Source organism: Lagopus muta, chromosome 1, assembly GCF_023343835.1.
Source record: "Lagopus muta isolate bLagMut1 chromosome 1, bLagMut1 primary, whole genome shotgun sequence".
Taxonomy (NCBI): Eukaryota; Metazoa; Chordata; class Aves; order Galliformes; family Phasianidae; genus Lagopus; species Lagopus muta.
Window position 1 is genome coordinate 28,486,356 of NC_064433.1, and position 15,760 is coordinate 28,502,115.

A 15,760-nucleotide genomic window follows, 5' to 3' on the forward strand; every position below is an offset into this window, starting at 1 on the left:
TTCAAGTGAATGAGTCTGGGGCTAAATGCATGCTTCAGCAAGTGTGCAGAGTGTAATTCTTTCTGCAGTTTAACTTCACATTTAGACTTACAATCTCATCTTTCAGATACAGACAGTGGTCCTGGATCTCTGATCCTAAATTCTGACTATCTCTACAATATCTTAAATACTTCTCTGAGGTTATTGATTTTTAAAAACAAATTAGCCTATTTTGTTTCTATGGTCCGGAGAGAGAAAGAGGGAAGTCATTCACTTCATGTAGATGTTGTGCTAGAAGTAACTTGTGTCTTTCAATAGATTATAGAGATATGTACTTCATGGGATACAGAAGTAGCTGAGGTGTGACTAACTCTTAATTCATTTAGACAGTTAAGTAAGTTAGAACCAAACATCAATTTATTTGTCAAAGTGTAACTCCATTTTCCCTGAGGGATACTTCTTACTTTGTGTTCCTATTGCACTTCATCAGTACTGATATAAATAATCAAAACATTTTTTTTAGCTTTCCCTGGCCTTACTTCTGTGCTTTCAAATGCAAAGCAAGTGCAAATCATTTCTGTTTCTCTTCCAAAGGCAACTCAGTCTTCATCGCTCAGGATAGAGAGGCAGTAGGATTGCATTTGATGTCTATAGTACAGTTATGTAGTTATTTCAGGATTCAGGAATTAATAATATAGGAGAATTTAAAAAGAAAGAAAGAAAAAGGAAGGGGCACAGTATAAACGTTTATGTAGGATGTAATTAAGGGGAATACGCACTTTAAACATTAAACTGTGTTTCATGTATAATTTTCTAACAGAAAGGTGCTTTTTATTCCCCTTCAAATGTGAGCAAAGGGATTTCCTCTGGTCTACTGCTAATGTACCTCTGGTAATTCTCAGCTGAAGTCACTGGGTGGCAGGTTTGCTCAGGCTTTCTCTGGTGAAAAGGCATGAGCTGCTGTGCATTAGGCACAACAGCTCTAACTCTTGTATTGCCACACAACTCTTCTCAAACATGAAAGAAATAATATTCCATCATGAACGTTGCAATCAATGGACATGTAATGCATGTCTGTGCTTATCATTTCTTGCTGATCCTAATCTGTCTTCCTGAGAACATTGCTAATAATCCGTGGTGACATGCAGATCAGCTTGATAAAACTGATTTCAGTTCTCAAAATAATTTTGATATTGTCATCACATAAACATTGTGACATACTAATGAAATTCATGTAAATACCTGCATAAGTCTTTTTTTCTTTAAATGGAAGCTTTGGTAATGACACCATTTACTGAAGGCATAAGTAATTTGCATTACATTAGTACTAAGACTGATTAATCAAAAGAATGTTTGTCAGTGCTGTTTTGATTTCACATGACCAAGTGTAACAGTGATATTTGAAATGAAAAGTACATATACTAATTGGTTAACTTTCAAAGAATCAAATGCATTCTTCAAAATCTTGTTATTAAATTGCTTGCTTTTGACTTTATGTTTGTTATTGAATTGAGGAACTAGACCTTAACACATCCTTTAAAGCACTACAGATGTAGTGCTTCAAGTAATCAGGAAACATCTGATGTCTGGTCATTTGTTATTTATGGATCTGCTTTTTGCCACGTATATTTAAAGATTGAAAGAACCTACTTTTAAAATATACTGAAAAATAATGTACACTACCCAAACAAATTGTTTTGATTTTTAGTTTGTTACGGAACATTCTCTTTAAAATGTGAACGTGAAGTTGTATCTTTGTATTTTTAATACACTTTCAGAACATGCTAGTTCATAATAAGGATAATAAGGAAGAAGAACTGCATAATTTAACTCTCCCTTTCTCTTTCCTTAGCTTTCCCTTTTCTTCTCTTAGGAGTTCTTTACCTTACCAGGATCTTTAATGATTGAATTTCTTTTACTGAACCTTTATCAGGAGATCCCAGGCCCAGTTCTTAGGTGGTGGGCATTGTAATCAAGTGGCATTGCAATCAAGTAAAAAGCTCTTAGTGAATGAGGAGCATGGGATGAGTTGGTGCTGGCACACCTCATTGTCATGACTGCTACAGAGCAGGAATTAAGATCTGCTGAATCCATGCTGACTCTGAAGTCAGGCCTCTGCATTGTGCTCTCCCGTGTTTGCAAAGACATGGCAGAAAGTTGACCATATGTGTCTGGTGCAGAACTTGCAGGGCTTGTACCTCAGGCTCTCTTTGCTTTTGAAGTCGCTTCTGAATCTAACCTGTCTGTGCATAACTGCAACAGTATGGACTGGACTTCACTGTATTCTCAAAAGTTACTGGTGTCTTTTTCCACTTGTGCAAATATTATTCACCTTACTCCTCTTCAAAGTGCAGAAAGCTTTGCAGTCTTTGAAGAACACATTTATAGTACTCTGAAGATGTGTGGCCAGCTACTTTATATTAAGGTAACTCACACACAAAAGGGCCTGTTTCTTTGCCTTCACTGCAAAAAGTGGTTAGATCAGATACCAACATCCACACTATTGATGTGTAAAACTGTTGAGATGAATTCTAGATTGAAGACATTTACCAAAAAGGAAAGTTCTCCTAGACATTTTTGTAAACCACACAGATTAAGTTGGACTGTAAAAATCCTATTAGACGAATATAGCATAATAGCTGCTTAGTTTTTCTGAGTTACAATTTGCTGAGAATGGTGACTCCCTGCTTGGGCATAATAGACAAAAATGCGTTAATGTATGTTCCTGCTCAACAGATTACTGAGTAGGCAGTTTTACTTTATAAATCCCTCCTGTACTGCAGCAAAAAAGATAAAAAGATTTTCATTTAATTTTTTTTCACTGGTAATCCTCCTTGCAGACTGTTGAGTCTAGCCACAGCTATATGACAGAAAATCAATAGAAAATTCAGGAGGAGAGCTGAAGAATTTGAGAAAAATATTTGGATAGGGAAGCTCAGTTACCTGCTGACAGGGACTAAGAAGCTTGGTATGGACTGGAACAAAACCTGGAAGTCAGAGACATAGTGAGCTCAATCAGTACAGTTTGCTAAATATACTGAGGGAGTAGATGGTTGTTCATGAAGCATGGCCAACCAAATCATCTGAGCTCCTGATTTTTCTGAATAAAAGTCCCAGAACTCTCTGAAGGCACTGTCTGAACCTATTATTACCAGTGTCTTAATGCAGCAGGGAGACACTTTGGACATGAGTGAGTTTGAAGTCAAATATTTTCTCCAGATTTGGGGAAAAAAATCTTAATAGTAATGTAGTGCATGGAATGAGATGGATGGAGCCAGTGGTTAAAAGTAAGGAAGGGTAGGAAAGCAGAAAACATAGTGCTGAGGGTGAAGCCAACGAGCAGTTAGCTCTGACAGAAGGCATTGAGGAAGCCTATTATTAATCCACAGTGCTATTTCCAGCACTAAATGTTAAACAGTTTACAGAAATGTAGCCTATTTAAGGGGATCATTATATGTCAACTACTGTTCTAGAATTAAAGAAAAAAAGAATCTTAGATGATGGTGAGTCCTCACAAACTGCCCAAATCCATGTAAAATGTCTAGATAACTCTGCCAAAAAAAGAATCTGTGGAGAAAAGTCTATATTAGCATCAGGATATAAGACTATAGTAACATAAGGTAGTAGGAGCCTGTAAACAGCATCAGATCTTGTCTAATATCCAGCTGTATCCATCAGGTATTACAGTCATATAATCCTTAGAGTGGGGAGGGACCTTTAAAGATCATCTAGTCCAACTCCCCTGCAGTGAACAGGGACACCACAACTAGATCAGGTTGCCCAGGGCATGGACCAGCCTTGCCTTGAATGTCTCCAGAGACAAGGCTTCCACTTCTATAGGAAACCTGCCCCAGTGCCTCATCACCCTCACTGTAAAGGTCTTTTTACTTATATCCAAATTTATACTGGATATATTACACAATTGTTACCACATTATTGTCCCATGTCAAAATCACAATATATGATAGTAAGGTCACTTTTTTATATTTCTTCACCTTGATAAGATCACATAGCAGATGTTTAGTTTTAAAATAAGAGGGAAGATTTAGATTAGATGTTGGTAGGAAATTCCTCAGATGATTATGAAACACTGGCACAGGCTTCCCAGAGAAGCTGTGGATGCTCCATCCCTGGAGATGTTCAAGGCCAGATTGGACGAGGTGCTGGGCAGCCTGGGTAGCAAACAGCCCACAGCAGGAGCATGGAACTAGAGATCCCTTTCAACTGAAACCATTCTATGTTTCTGCTCAAGTTAAACAGGAGTTGAAAAAGTCTCACAGGTTAAGTACTGCCCATAGAAATATAGTTGGTAGTTGATTGTGAATTTTCGTTGTCAGCCATAGCTATGAGCCATGAGTACAAGTCAACAAGTATATAGACTTTTCTTTTTCCTCTTAGAGGTAAAATAATGGGGCATGTTACCACAGGAGTACTGGTACAAAGCAAAGTATCCTGAGGCATTCACAACAGTGTGCTGAATGGGAAAGAATAATGTGTGTGTTGGAAGTATTTCCCAGTCCACATTTCAGAGGTAGAATTAGCACTGTACTTCCTTTACATATAAGTACAGTTCACTGAAGGAAGAGGTTCTTTATCGGGAATGGCTCTGTCATCATTATCCTGCTGATTTTTTTATTTAGCCATCTTTTTTTTTGCCAGATTTGGCTTATAAAACAAAGTGAGATAAGATCTTCCATGAACATGTTAAAGACACTGGAACTGCATTGATGTTTTTGTCCCCACATCATCTGTTGTCTCCATATCAGGAAAACTAAAATAATAGTTATATTATATTATAAAAATAAATATACTTTTATATTATAAAATATAATTATATTATAAAATAAATAAACTAAATAATCATATTTACATAAGCATTCATCAACAGCTGTTGGATTTTCTGTATTACATACTTTTATCTAACAGGTAGCAGATCCTCTCCTGACAGGAACAGAACATTTCAGATGAACATGTTTAAAGTTCATAGATTTAGGTATAGATTTTACAAAAAATATTGAAGTTATTGCTAGCTTTGGAAAAAGTAATCTCCAAGACTCTCATCTCCTCCAAGTTACCTCTTACTAACTGTTCTATCATTGTATTCCCGCTGTGCATTAAAACACATCTAAAGTTCGGATTTTGGGAATTTTGAAAAACATCTCCATCTCTGCGTACCAGATTCTTACATGATTTTGTTATTACTGAGGGACTGTCAGCTTCATAGTAACATAAAGTCCTCCATTCTTGCTGAGGTCCTGACCGAAGTCAAAAGAGTAGGCTCCTATAAATGATTTTCAGTCATGTAGGGTTATGTTCTGTAGACTTTCAGTAATTATGTGCACAGGCAAAGGTGACTGTCAAAAAGGAACAGTGGATCTCAGACATAGAGCATACAGCACTATTTTTGACATCAATATTAAAGCATAAACATAGGGTTTGTGTGATGAAAGTCTTGGTTGAAACTTGGTAAATGTCTGAGTGGTAAACCACAGATACACTTGGAACATCCCTGAGTACTGCTATCACAATTTCCAGTCTGTGATTCAGTTTTCTGTGTATTAAGGAAGGCATTTTTGAGCTCAGCCACGCTGAGGTTTTTCAATGAAAACATACAGTGCATTCATATCTAATTTGTGGACAGAATCTGCTGATGCCCATACTCTTTATTTGCTTTGTAAGCTCTTCGTTTACCGCCAAGAACTTGGGCTTCTTCTGGTGCATGAAAAGCTTTATCACCAACTATATAAAATCTTTATTGAAGAGAGCTTCTGAACCAACAGGGTACAGTACCATATTTATAGGCTGATAATGTTTAAACTACATTACATTTTCCAATTTGGTTTTCATCATTTGGATTTTAAGATCAGGTTCCCAGAGGGGAAATTATTGTTAATGGATGTATGTGGGCAAATCATTAGTAAATGCAACAAAATATTTTAACTTATTTGCTAAAATACAAATTAGTGAGTACTAAGACTTAAGAAATTGTAATCATTTTTATGAAGTAGAAATGAGATTAAGAGACTTCTAGGTTTGTGCAGTTTTTGTAAAACTTATTGGACAAACTTTCAGATGTTTATATGTAGATCAAAGTGTAGGCAGTGATCAGAGACTCACGGACTGTAGTGTTCTTCTTAGGATGACATTTAGTGTTAATAAACTACAAGCTTATAGCAGAGAACTAGAATAGAGGATCGTTTGTCTCTTCTATTAAGAACTGAACAACAAGGCCAAAACTACGTAAAAACCCAACCACAAACTGGAAACTCAAGAGGTCAGAGTTTACACCATTTGTTTGTTACCATTTTTGGAACTCAGAGAAGTAGGTAGCTGCCCTTCTCTACTCCTACGTTGGTACTGATACTCCTAATTACTTTTTGACTACAATTACTTTTACTACAATTCTTCTTGAAAGCTGTTGACAGCACTGTGTAGCCCGCTACAGACAAATATGCTTACGTGTGTTTAGTCAGGCAGCCAGCTGGTGCTCATTTACACAGTAATCCCTACAGATTTTCACAGGATGCTGTCCTTGAAGGTAATCCCCCTGCAATTCTCATGAATTAACTGAGGGCAAGGAGCACTTATCCAGAAATGCTTCCGTTCCTGACCTACCTTGTGTAGGAAAAGGACGGTTTTATCTGACTATTTTAATCTCCTCTAAATATATACTCTGAACTTGCTTCTAGTTTCAGAGCTTTTGGAAAATAATTAACCTTTACTTTTTCTTTTTTTTTTTCCCCTCATTTTCAGTCAGGAAACATAAACTGGATGACATAGCTTTATTTCATTTCTCCAAAACATCAAAATTCAGGGACAGTAATGACAGACTGTGATACTTCAAATTGCGTTGAAAATCTTTGTTGTTCACTAGGACTGTCCAGTTATAATAATAACACTAGTTCTTATGCCTAAACATTCAGCATTTTTACTTACTGTTTTACATCTGAATTCTTTTTTGAAGCTTTCAGGATTGCAGTGTTTTGGTTTCCTTTTTTTTTTTGTAGCAAAATGAGATTTCTGAACAATCTGGAGTGAATTACGAAAACACAATGTTGCCCATTCCAATTTTGTGTGGCATAAAACCATCTGTTCATCTTTTCTAACATTTCTACTTTCATGAAAGCAATCAGATATATTTTGTGTATATGTACTTGTTTGTTTTTCTGAAATACCTCTAAGAGTAGCATATGCATAAACTTGTGATTTAACCTACTAATCTGTTTTGGGTGGTTTTTTTTTTAGGGATAAGCAAATTATTAAAAATGTTTATTTTTAATCATATATATAATTGTATTTCTTAATATAAAATGTGTTTTCCATTCAGGGTAGCTGTGTTATATATTGTGGTCTCTGTTATGCTCCTTGTTCTACAGGTGCATGTCTAGTGGGTTCAGAGAAATGTCCTAAGACAGAAATACTTTCTTCAGCTTGTGGTACTATCACAGGTAGCATGAGACAGTGAGCCTTATAGCCATCTGATAGTGTGACTACATATTTTCCCCAGATATAATCACTTAAACACTTTTTATTGAATTTCCATACAAATATGGCTTTTATTTCTTTCTTTTTCTTTCTTTTTCCTTTTCCTCTCATTTCTCCTTTTCCTTCTTCCTCTTCCTTTTTCCTTTCCCCTTTTCATCTTCTCATTTCTTTTCCTATTTTTCTTTTCTTTTCCTGCAGAATGATCAAAACTTAAAATGTATTTATGTGGGGATTTGAGAGAACTTCTTCACATGATACATTAAGAAATTTTAACTCTTTATATCATCAGACAAGGGTTTTAAACCCCTCAGCAAGGGTTTTAAATTTGCTGTGAGAATTTATCACATTTTCAAGACATCCATTTTCCATTTACTCAACTTATGGGTCATTTATTGTGAATGGACATTTTAAATACCATTCTCTCTCAGCTTCAGTTCCTTCTCATAGGGGTAGTTAAAACAACTCATGTCACTTGTAGCTCTGCAAAAATTAAATGAACGAATTTCCCTGAAGATTTCTATAGTAAGAGAAAAAGTTCATGAAGAAATAATATTTCAGTATTCAAACATATTTGATTAATGAAGAAAGAGTGAATAAATGGGAGTTTGCCAAAGATATCCATTAAAACAAGTAGGCATCCTTTACACACAATCATAGGGGTTGGAAAGGACCTCTGGAAATCATCTAGTCCAACCCTCTGCTAAAGCAGGTTCCCTGCTGCACATTACACAGGAAAGCATCCAGGTGGGCTTAAAATATTTCCAGAAAAGGAGACTCCACAACCTCTCTGGGCAGCCTGTGCCAGTGCTCTACAGATCTCAAAGTAAAGAAGTTTTTTCTCGTATTTAGATGGAACTTCTGTGTTCCAGTTTGTGCCCATTGCCCCTTGTCCTGTTGCTGGGCACCAATGAAGAGAGCCTGACCCCATTCTCTTGACACCTGCCCTTTACATATCTATAAGCATTGATAATATCCTCTCTAAGCCATTCCTCAGGTGTCTCAGCTTTTCCTCATACAGAAGATGCTCCAGGCCCTGTATCATTTTTGTGGCTCTCCACTGAACTCTCTCCAGGAGATTCCTGTCTTTCTTGAACTGAGCAGCCCAGAATTGGACAAAATATCCAGATATGGTGTCACCAGAGCAGAGCAGAGGAGGAGAATAGTCCTCTTGGAGTAAGGATAACATGAGGGCACAATTAGGAACCCTTGTCTTAAATATACAAAGCAGGTGCACAGGCTATCTCTACAGCTGGACTGTTTTCTAAGTGTACAAAATGGTGGCTTTTAATTTCTTGTGAGCTCATAATGCACCTCTTGATCTAATGATTCAGACATCAAGAAGGTTAGCTCCTGGCACACTACAGTTTTTTTTTCAGAATGTGTAATTTGTAGGTTAGTCAGTTTCACCCCAACTGGAGAACTTTTTCCTAAACACAAGAGGCTAATAGAGATTACTTGTGGTCCAAATGCCACATGGTCGTGAAGCGTTAAGCTGCTAGGAGAACTGCAGAAGTTTTGGAAAGACTATATATGGATTGCTATTTACTTGCACTAATAATAATCTTTGCTAAGATTTTGTTGTTGTTGTTCATTTAATTTATTGGAACTGACTTTCTGTATTTTTTTAGCATGTACATTAAAAAAAGCTACTCAGTAGCTTTACTGAATGAGCTACATAATGTGTAATACAGCAATTAAGTTACAAAGGACTTCATCTTTGTATTAGACTCTCTGGGATGAGAAGTTTATTTTATACTGCAGTCTTTGCTATATAATACAGAATCCCATCACTTTCTTTTATGTGAGTGCAGTTAATGATGACACGTACTATAAAATGTTCCTCTAAGTTAGTTAATTGTTCTTATTTATAAGAGCACGTTCTGTATTTCTGTAGAATTTTATTCACTTTATGTTTTACGTACTAAAAGCCTGGAAATTCTGACTGAAATTTAAAGACACCATGCAGAAATACCTAGCCATTATAAACTATTATGCTATATTTGATTAGAACCAGCAGATTTTAAATCTGTGAAGATGGGAGTAGTACTTCCTCTGTTAACTTGCTAGGTGGAGACACTCTCCCCCTTCACCTTCTCCTCCCTTCCCACAAGAAAAAAAAGCAAAAAAAAAAGCAGAATAAATTTTCTATTAAACAGATAAAAAGCAGTCAGCATTTTCCTTATATATATATATATCTAGCTACATCAACTGAAGGTTTTAAAAAGTGAATTCAAAACAGCAAGATTTCCGAAGCATTGTGTAAAGCTATCTGAGGTTTAGACTTTTTTTGAATGTTCCTATATAATATAAAGAGAAATTAGAAGGGAAAAGATTGAAGATGTCCAGCAGTATGACAGTAAAAAAAAGTGTGGTATGTACACAGAAAATGATGCATATGTCAGCAATGGCTGCTGGTAGATAATTTGGCAGTGTCAATGGAAAGTGAGCTTTGGGGCTTGGATTAGACACCAAACTCTTACATAGCAAAGTGTGCTAACATGAATTCCCATTTTGACTGTACAGGTATGCTTATATCACAGAAGAATACAGACCAGTGCCTTTTATCTGGCTCTGAGGACAACTTTTGAAGGAAGTTCAAATTTGCTAAATTTTATGCTCTCCCAACACTGTATGTAGGAGACTACATTTCCAAGGATTTCTTGTGTACTGGATGCCTACGTGTTGGCTGGGGCTCCTTTTGACATAGGCTAAAATTGTGCATGGAAGGCATGCTAGGAATTAAGTGGTATACACTTAGATAATGCTACAGCAGAAGAGGCTTTTTGTAATGAAATGTTGTGCTTGTAGGAACTTGAGAGGTCCAAAGAGGAGTGAGTTTCTTTATTAACAGTTACTGCTCATTGTCAGATCTTTGTGTTTGCTTATTGATTGCCAATTTAAAGCAAATGGCCTTTGAGTGGGAAATCATGAATCTGAAATTAGATATTGTTAGCCTTGCACTGGTGAAGTGCAGGGAAAGGATTAAGGTCTGTGATCATGATGACAGTGATGATGATGATGAGTCTGTGAGCCTCCTGAATGGAAGATTGCTTCCCTGGAGTTTCTGATGTTCTCTGTAGCGGCTGGCCCTTACTCATCCAAGGTGGAGCAAGTCCAGTAGCCAGGGCCAGGCCCAGCCCAGGAGCAAAACAAGTCTATAGAGAGAATGCCAGGCCAAGGACAGGTGGGGATGGCAGCTGGCCTTTCAGGGATGGCTATAACAGACCACAGTGAGGTGGGAGCTGTAGCCAGGCTTAGATTGTAACCTGCCTGTGATACAAATCTTCATGCTGTTTTAGGTCTGTAAAAGAACAGCCAAACAGCATTCTGGTCTGTTAACAGGTCTCCATGAAACTGTTATCATACAAACATGCATAATTGGGAAATAATTGTATAGATGAATTGTCTGATTGCTGTTTATGAAAAAAAAAGGCTTAAAATAGTAGAAAATGAACAATGCCAGCTTGTGAAGAAATATCTACTCTCTTGCATCATGGTTTTTTTTCATATATGGTAAAGAGCAAGCATCTCTTTAAGAAACACAGGGCATTTAAAGCAGTTGTCTCATGAATCAAAAATACATTTGAGAGTGATCTCAAAATAAGCACTTTTTGGAAATAGCTACTACTGTATACCTGTATATCAATGGGAGGTATGTGTAGATGGGTATCAGTTACGCAGGGATGTTTACTAGCTTCATTAAGTACTCTTTTTAACAGATTAAATCCAATGGTGAGCTGCTCATTAAAAATGTTCAGCTGCGGCATGCTGGAAGATACACATGCACTGCCCAGACAATTGTTGACAACTCTTCAGCTTCAGCTGACCTTGTTGTAAGAGGTAAGGTTCTCTGTGTAAACGAGAAATGTTGCTGTTCTGTTCTGCTGTTTTTCATCTAGAAAAGTAGGGTGTTTCTGGCTGTTCAGAGTATTTTATTTCTCATTCAGAAATAACTGTAATTAAAATGAGAATTACATGAACATGTGAAGTCCCTGAGTTCTTATCAGTATATTGATCCTGTTCTAGAGGTTCAGATACTTTTCTGTTTTCCTGTAAATCAATAAAGGTTTTTTCACTATGCATACTTTCTTTCTGTTGAAGTACATTTTAAGTAGTTTGATTTGGTGTTTATTACTAAGTATCAGAGTTGACTGTATCATTTCAATATAAGTACTGTATAATAATTTAAAGAAGCCATTTCTATTATCATGCTTTATTGATCATGCAGTTTTGTGTAACACTAGGCCTACATTTTTAAAGGATTGCTAGTTTTCAAATGACAGCAATAATGACATTGAGGTTAAGATAATCACTCCATTGTTGAATCATTCTTCTCTCTGTAAGTTTTACTGCAGTATGAAAACACTGCATACTCCTCTGGTTTGTATGCTACAAGATACATTACAATGTGTGGTTTACAACAGCATGAGTTAATTTTTGTCTTCGGGCATTTTACTGTTTTATGCCTCCAGGAATAATATATTCCAAAGTACTAATGCTCTCAATTCAAAGTAATGCTGTCAATTCAAAGAATATATAACATGTACTTGGATCTGCATTGCTATCATGTTGTACATTCTAGTTTTACTATACATCTATCTAATAATTGAAGTGTAACTTGTGCCTTAATTCTGTTTCTGTCATCTGCTGAGGTTGTGGTCTTAATATTTTTCACTGAGTATTAACAGCCAGTGAAATGCCATCAGTTTCGGATGAAATGTCAAAGCAAATTTGATACAGGTGAAATTTCAGAATTAATTTCAGTGAACTGTGATGAGAAGGGTTTGGTTTTGTGCCTTAGTATTCTGTAAGCAATTCCTTTTAGAAAATAAAATGGGAATTAAGCTGCCTTGTCAATCTTCTGGTTCTCTCAATGTAGTAATCATATATAGAATCAGAACTCAGCATATTTTTGGAAGGTATCAGCATTCATTTTATGCTTAATGTTCAGGTTTTAACATCATGATCGCAGTCCTACTTAGTGCTAAGCACTTTTCACTGCTGTTTTTCTCAGTGGAAGACTTTACAAGTTTGTATATTTTATGATATATTGCAGAAGTGACATTATAATTTCACTGTATTGATAGTAAGAGGCAAGAGCAAAATTTGGTTCCAGAGCACCTCATCAGTGAAACAGTAAACTATAGGCACTGTTCATGCAAGCAAGATATTTTGTCTTTGCACAGGACAGTTCATATGATCTGTCCTTCGTGACATTAAAGCATTAAAATTTGAGTTGGGTTCAGGAGAACTGATAGTAGTGTGCAGAAGACCACGCTGTGAGACCTCTGAGTATACCAACAGGGCTTACTGGCCATGATCACCCATCTGTGTATACTGTACAAGGACCCAGCTGCCCAGTTTAAGCTCAGTCCTAGCCCAGCTTTCAGTCCTGGCTACATTACAAATGTGCTGACTCCAGCACTGTCTCTGGCCCTGCCTCCTGAATGGACTTCTGACCTGTGCTTTGGGTACCTTCTCTCCTGGATGGACCTCTTGGCTGTATGCTGCAGCTTGTCACCTGGATGCACCTGATGCATTTTGCCTGTGGTGCCCAGGACTGCCTTACTACCACCTAGCTCTGCCCACCACATTCTGATCCTACAGGGCTGTATTCCTCACTGAAGGCATAGCCTACCCAGTGGTTACACTTATGTCATGGCTTAGCTTTCCTGAGGGAGCAATCGGCCATTGGTGCTTCCAAGCACAGGCTGTTTTCAGAAACTTTGACAGTGAGATGACAAGCTGTAAGAAATCTTTTTCAAAGAAGGCAGGAAAAAAAGACTTAAGCGCTGATGAACCTTTCCATACTCTTCTTTGTTCAGGTTCATTTAACTTGATTACTTTTCCTCAGTTGTATAGGAAAAGTAAAGAGCTCAAGAGCTGAAGATACACTAGGCACACTTTGTGTTTAGATGTGATGTAGAAATTCCATTCCATTCTTACTGTTGTTTTCGTTCCTGTTTTCTGTGGTTTCCCTGTACATGCTGCAGATAAATTTGTCCTGTTATTTCTTGTTGTTTTGTTTGTTTGTTTTTTAATGTGCTCTGAGACTTGTTCAATCAGATTATTAAGTAATTACCTGAGTCACGTTGGCATGTTGTTATCTCTGGAAGTGGAATCTGAAACTACTTCTCAGTAGTTCTCATACATAGTTTCTGTTTTTCCACAATTGGCATATCATATAAACGTGTATCATATAAAACATGTAACAGAACTAGAACAGTCTATAAGAAAAGAATAATATGAAAATATCTGTGTAGACCGTGTTTGTAAATAGCTGCTTAGCTTCAAGTTACAGAATTACTGTTAAGTTTTGGGATTTCAAACACTCGTGTATTTGTGGGCCTACATCACTCACTTGCTTCATAGTGTTCTCGTTTATGCAATAAAAATCACATGGTTTGCACATTTTAGCCTCCCTTCGAAGCACAGTCTACAGTTACACTGAAAGGATAACCCACACAAAGTGCAGGCATGACAGGAGTAGTACTAAAAATAGAGATGTTCAAAATGCATATAGATAAATGCAGCCATTCACTACAGAGGTTTTGCATGTTGTTACTGCTTAGAAATAAACCAGATACGATTTGACGAAGGGATGTAATACTGTTTATTAGGCTCAGTGATATACCTGGAAAAAACAGGGAAGTTTTTGGGAACAGAATTGTATCTTGTCAGATCTAAAGTACAGTTGACTAACTTAGTGCCAAATATGGATTGAGAATTATTTCTGTGTTATAAAATGACTACTTTGATAGGTTTCTTTGAGCAAGAATTGTGTACAATACGTGGAACTCACTAAGATGGGACTGTGAACTTGTTTAGGGCAAGTAGTTTTTTTCTAAAAGGGTTTAGCTGCATGTTGGGAAGATGTAACATTCCACGAAACATAGTATCATAGGATCATTTGAGTTAGAAGTGACCCCTAAAGGTCATCTAGTTCAACCCCCCTGCAATGAGCAGGGACACCTACAGCCAGGTGAGGTTACTCAGGGTCTGCTCCAACCTCACCTTGAATGTCTCTAGGAACAGAGCTTTCACCACCTCACTGTTCCTGTTCTTCATTACCCTTATCATAAAAACACTTTTTCTTATAACCAATCCTTATCTCCCCTCTTTTAGTTTGGAGACATTTCCACTTGTCCCATCAGAATGATGTACAGCTAATGTACAGTACAGCTAAGAATTCTGAAATTCATCTTTTCAAGTATCAACCTTTTCAGGAAAAATAAATCATTATTTTCATGTTATTTACTAAAAAAAAGGCAATTTTGTGACAAATATTTTCTCTTTTTGACAGTTTAGTACTTCTTTGTTGGTGACCTTTATGTTTTTGTGTTGTTTTTTTTTTCTGGTGCTCAGGGTCTTTTTTTTCTTTGTTTTACAGGTGTAGTTTTAAGTTTTGTTTGGATGACTGTATGTAGTGAATTCCACATCTTGGCATGGCTTGTAGTTCGAGAGTCTTGTTGTGGGAAGGTTTTGGGAGGACTTCAGAGAAACAGTGACTACTTCTGCTTTTGCCCAATTTATCTTAGCCCTTACGAAGTTCAAATCTCATGGTGGGTTTACCAGATTTGGGTTAAGATGATAGGCCAAGACAGATATAAAGATGTCTATAGGCATATAGTATTGTGTAATTAATCTCTAATTATTTACTTTTTATCGTCAGGTCCTCCAGGCCCTCCAGGAGGTATAAGAATAGAAGAAATTAGAGACACTGCTGTAGCACTTACCTGGAGTCGTGGAACAGACAATCATAGCCCTATTTCTAAATACACTATCCAGTCAAAAACTTTCCTATCTGAAGAGTGGAAAGATGCCAAAACAGGTAAGAATAATGCCAGAAACAATAAAATCAATAGGTTACAACATTTTTGATTGTTAAGAAGCTTGGCTACTTGGAAAATAGTCACAATAAAAAGTAACCAGGGATACCAGTAATGTCTGCTTCAAAGTTTGGGACCAGGCACTATCCCGTCAGTTGTCAGTATTTTTGTTCCCAGCATTAGGAGAGCCTGAAGTGAATACCAAAATACACAAAAAAGAACAGGTAAAGTTTTTTTCTTTTTTTTTTTTTTTTTCCTCTCTTTTCTTGTTGCTTCTGGAATTGCAAAACAACATTTCAGGTTAATTTGGATGATAAATGAATGTCTTAATTTCTGAATATTTTATGCAGAAAATTGGTTGAAATTGCCTACTTTTTCTGTGAAGAGACCAGTTGGTATTTGCATCAAAAACAGCACTCCTAGAGAAAACAGCTAAGATTATCCTTCTAACCACTGGATGTCATCAG

At 36.8% G+C, this 15,760-nt stretch overlaps 1 protein-coding gene across 1 annotated transcript in view; it reads left to right on the forward strand.

Annotated features, from left to right (window-relative positions):
• The window catches only part of CNTN1 (contactin 1), a 238,112-nt gene that overhangs the window by 184,828 nt on the left and 37,524 nt on the right, over window positions 1-15,760 (forward strand). Inside the window, exons 16-17 of the mRNA XM_048956631.1 lie at window positions 11,184-11,304; window positions 15,137-15,295. Of these exons, the coding sequence (XP_048812588.1) occupies window positions 11,184-11,304; window positions 15,137-15,295 (280 nt within the window). The remainder of the gene's footprint in view (window positions 1-11,183; window positions 11,305-15,136; window positions 15,296-15,760) is intronic.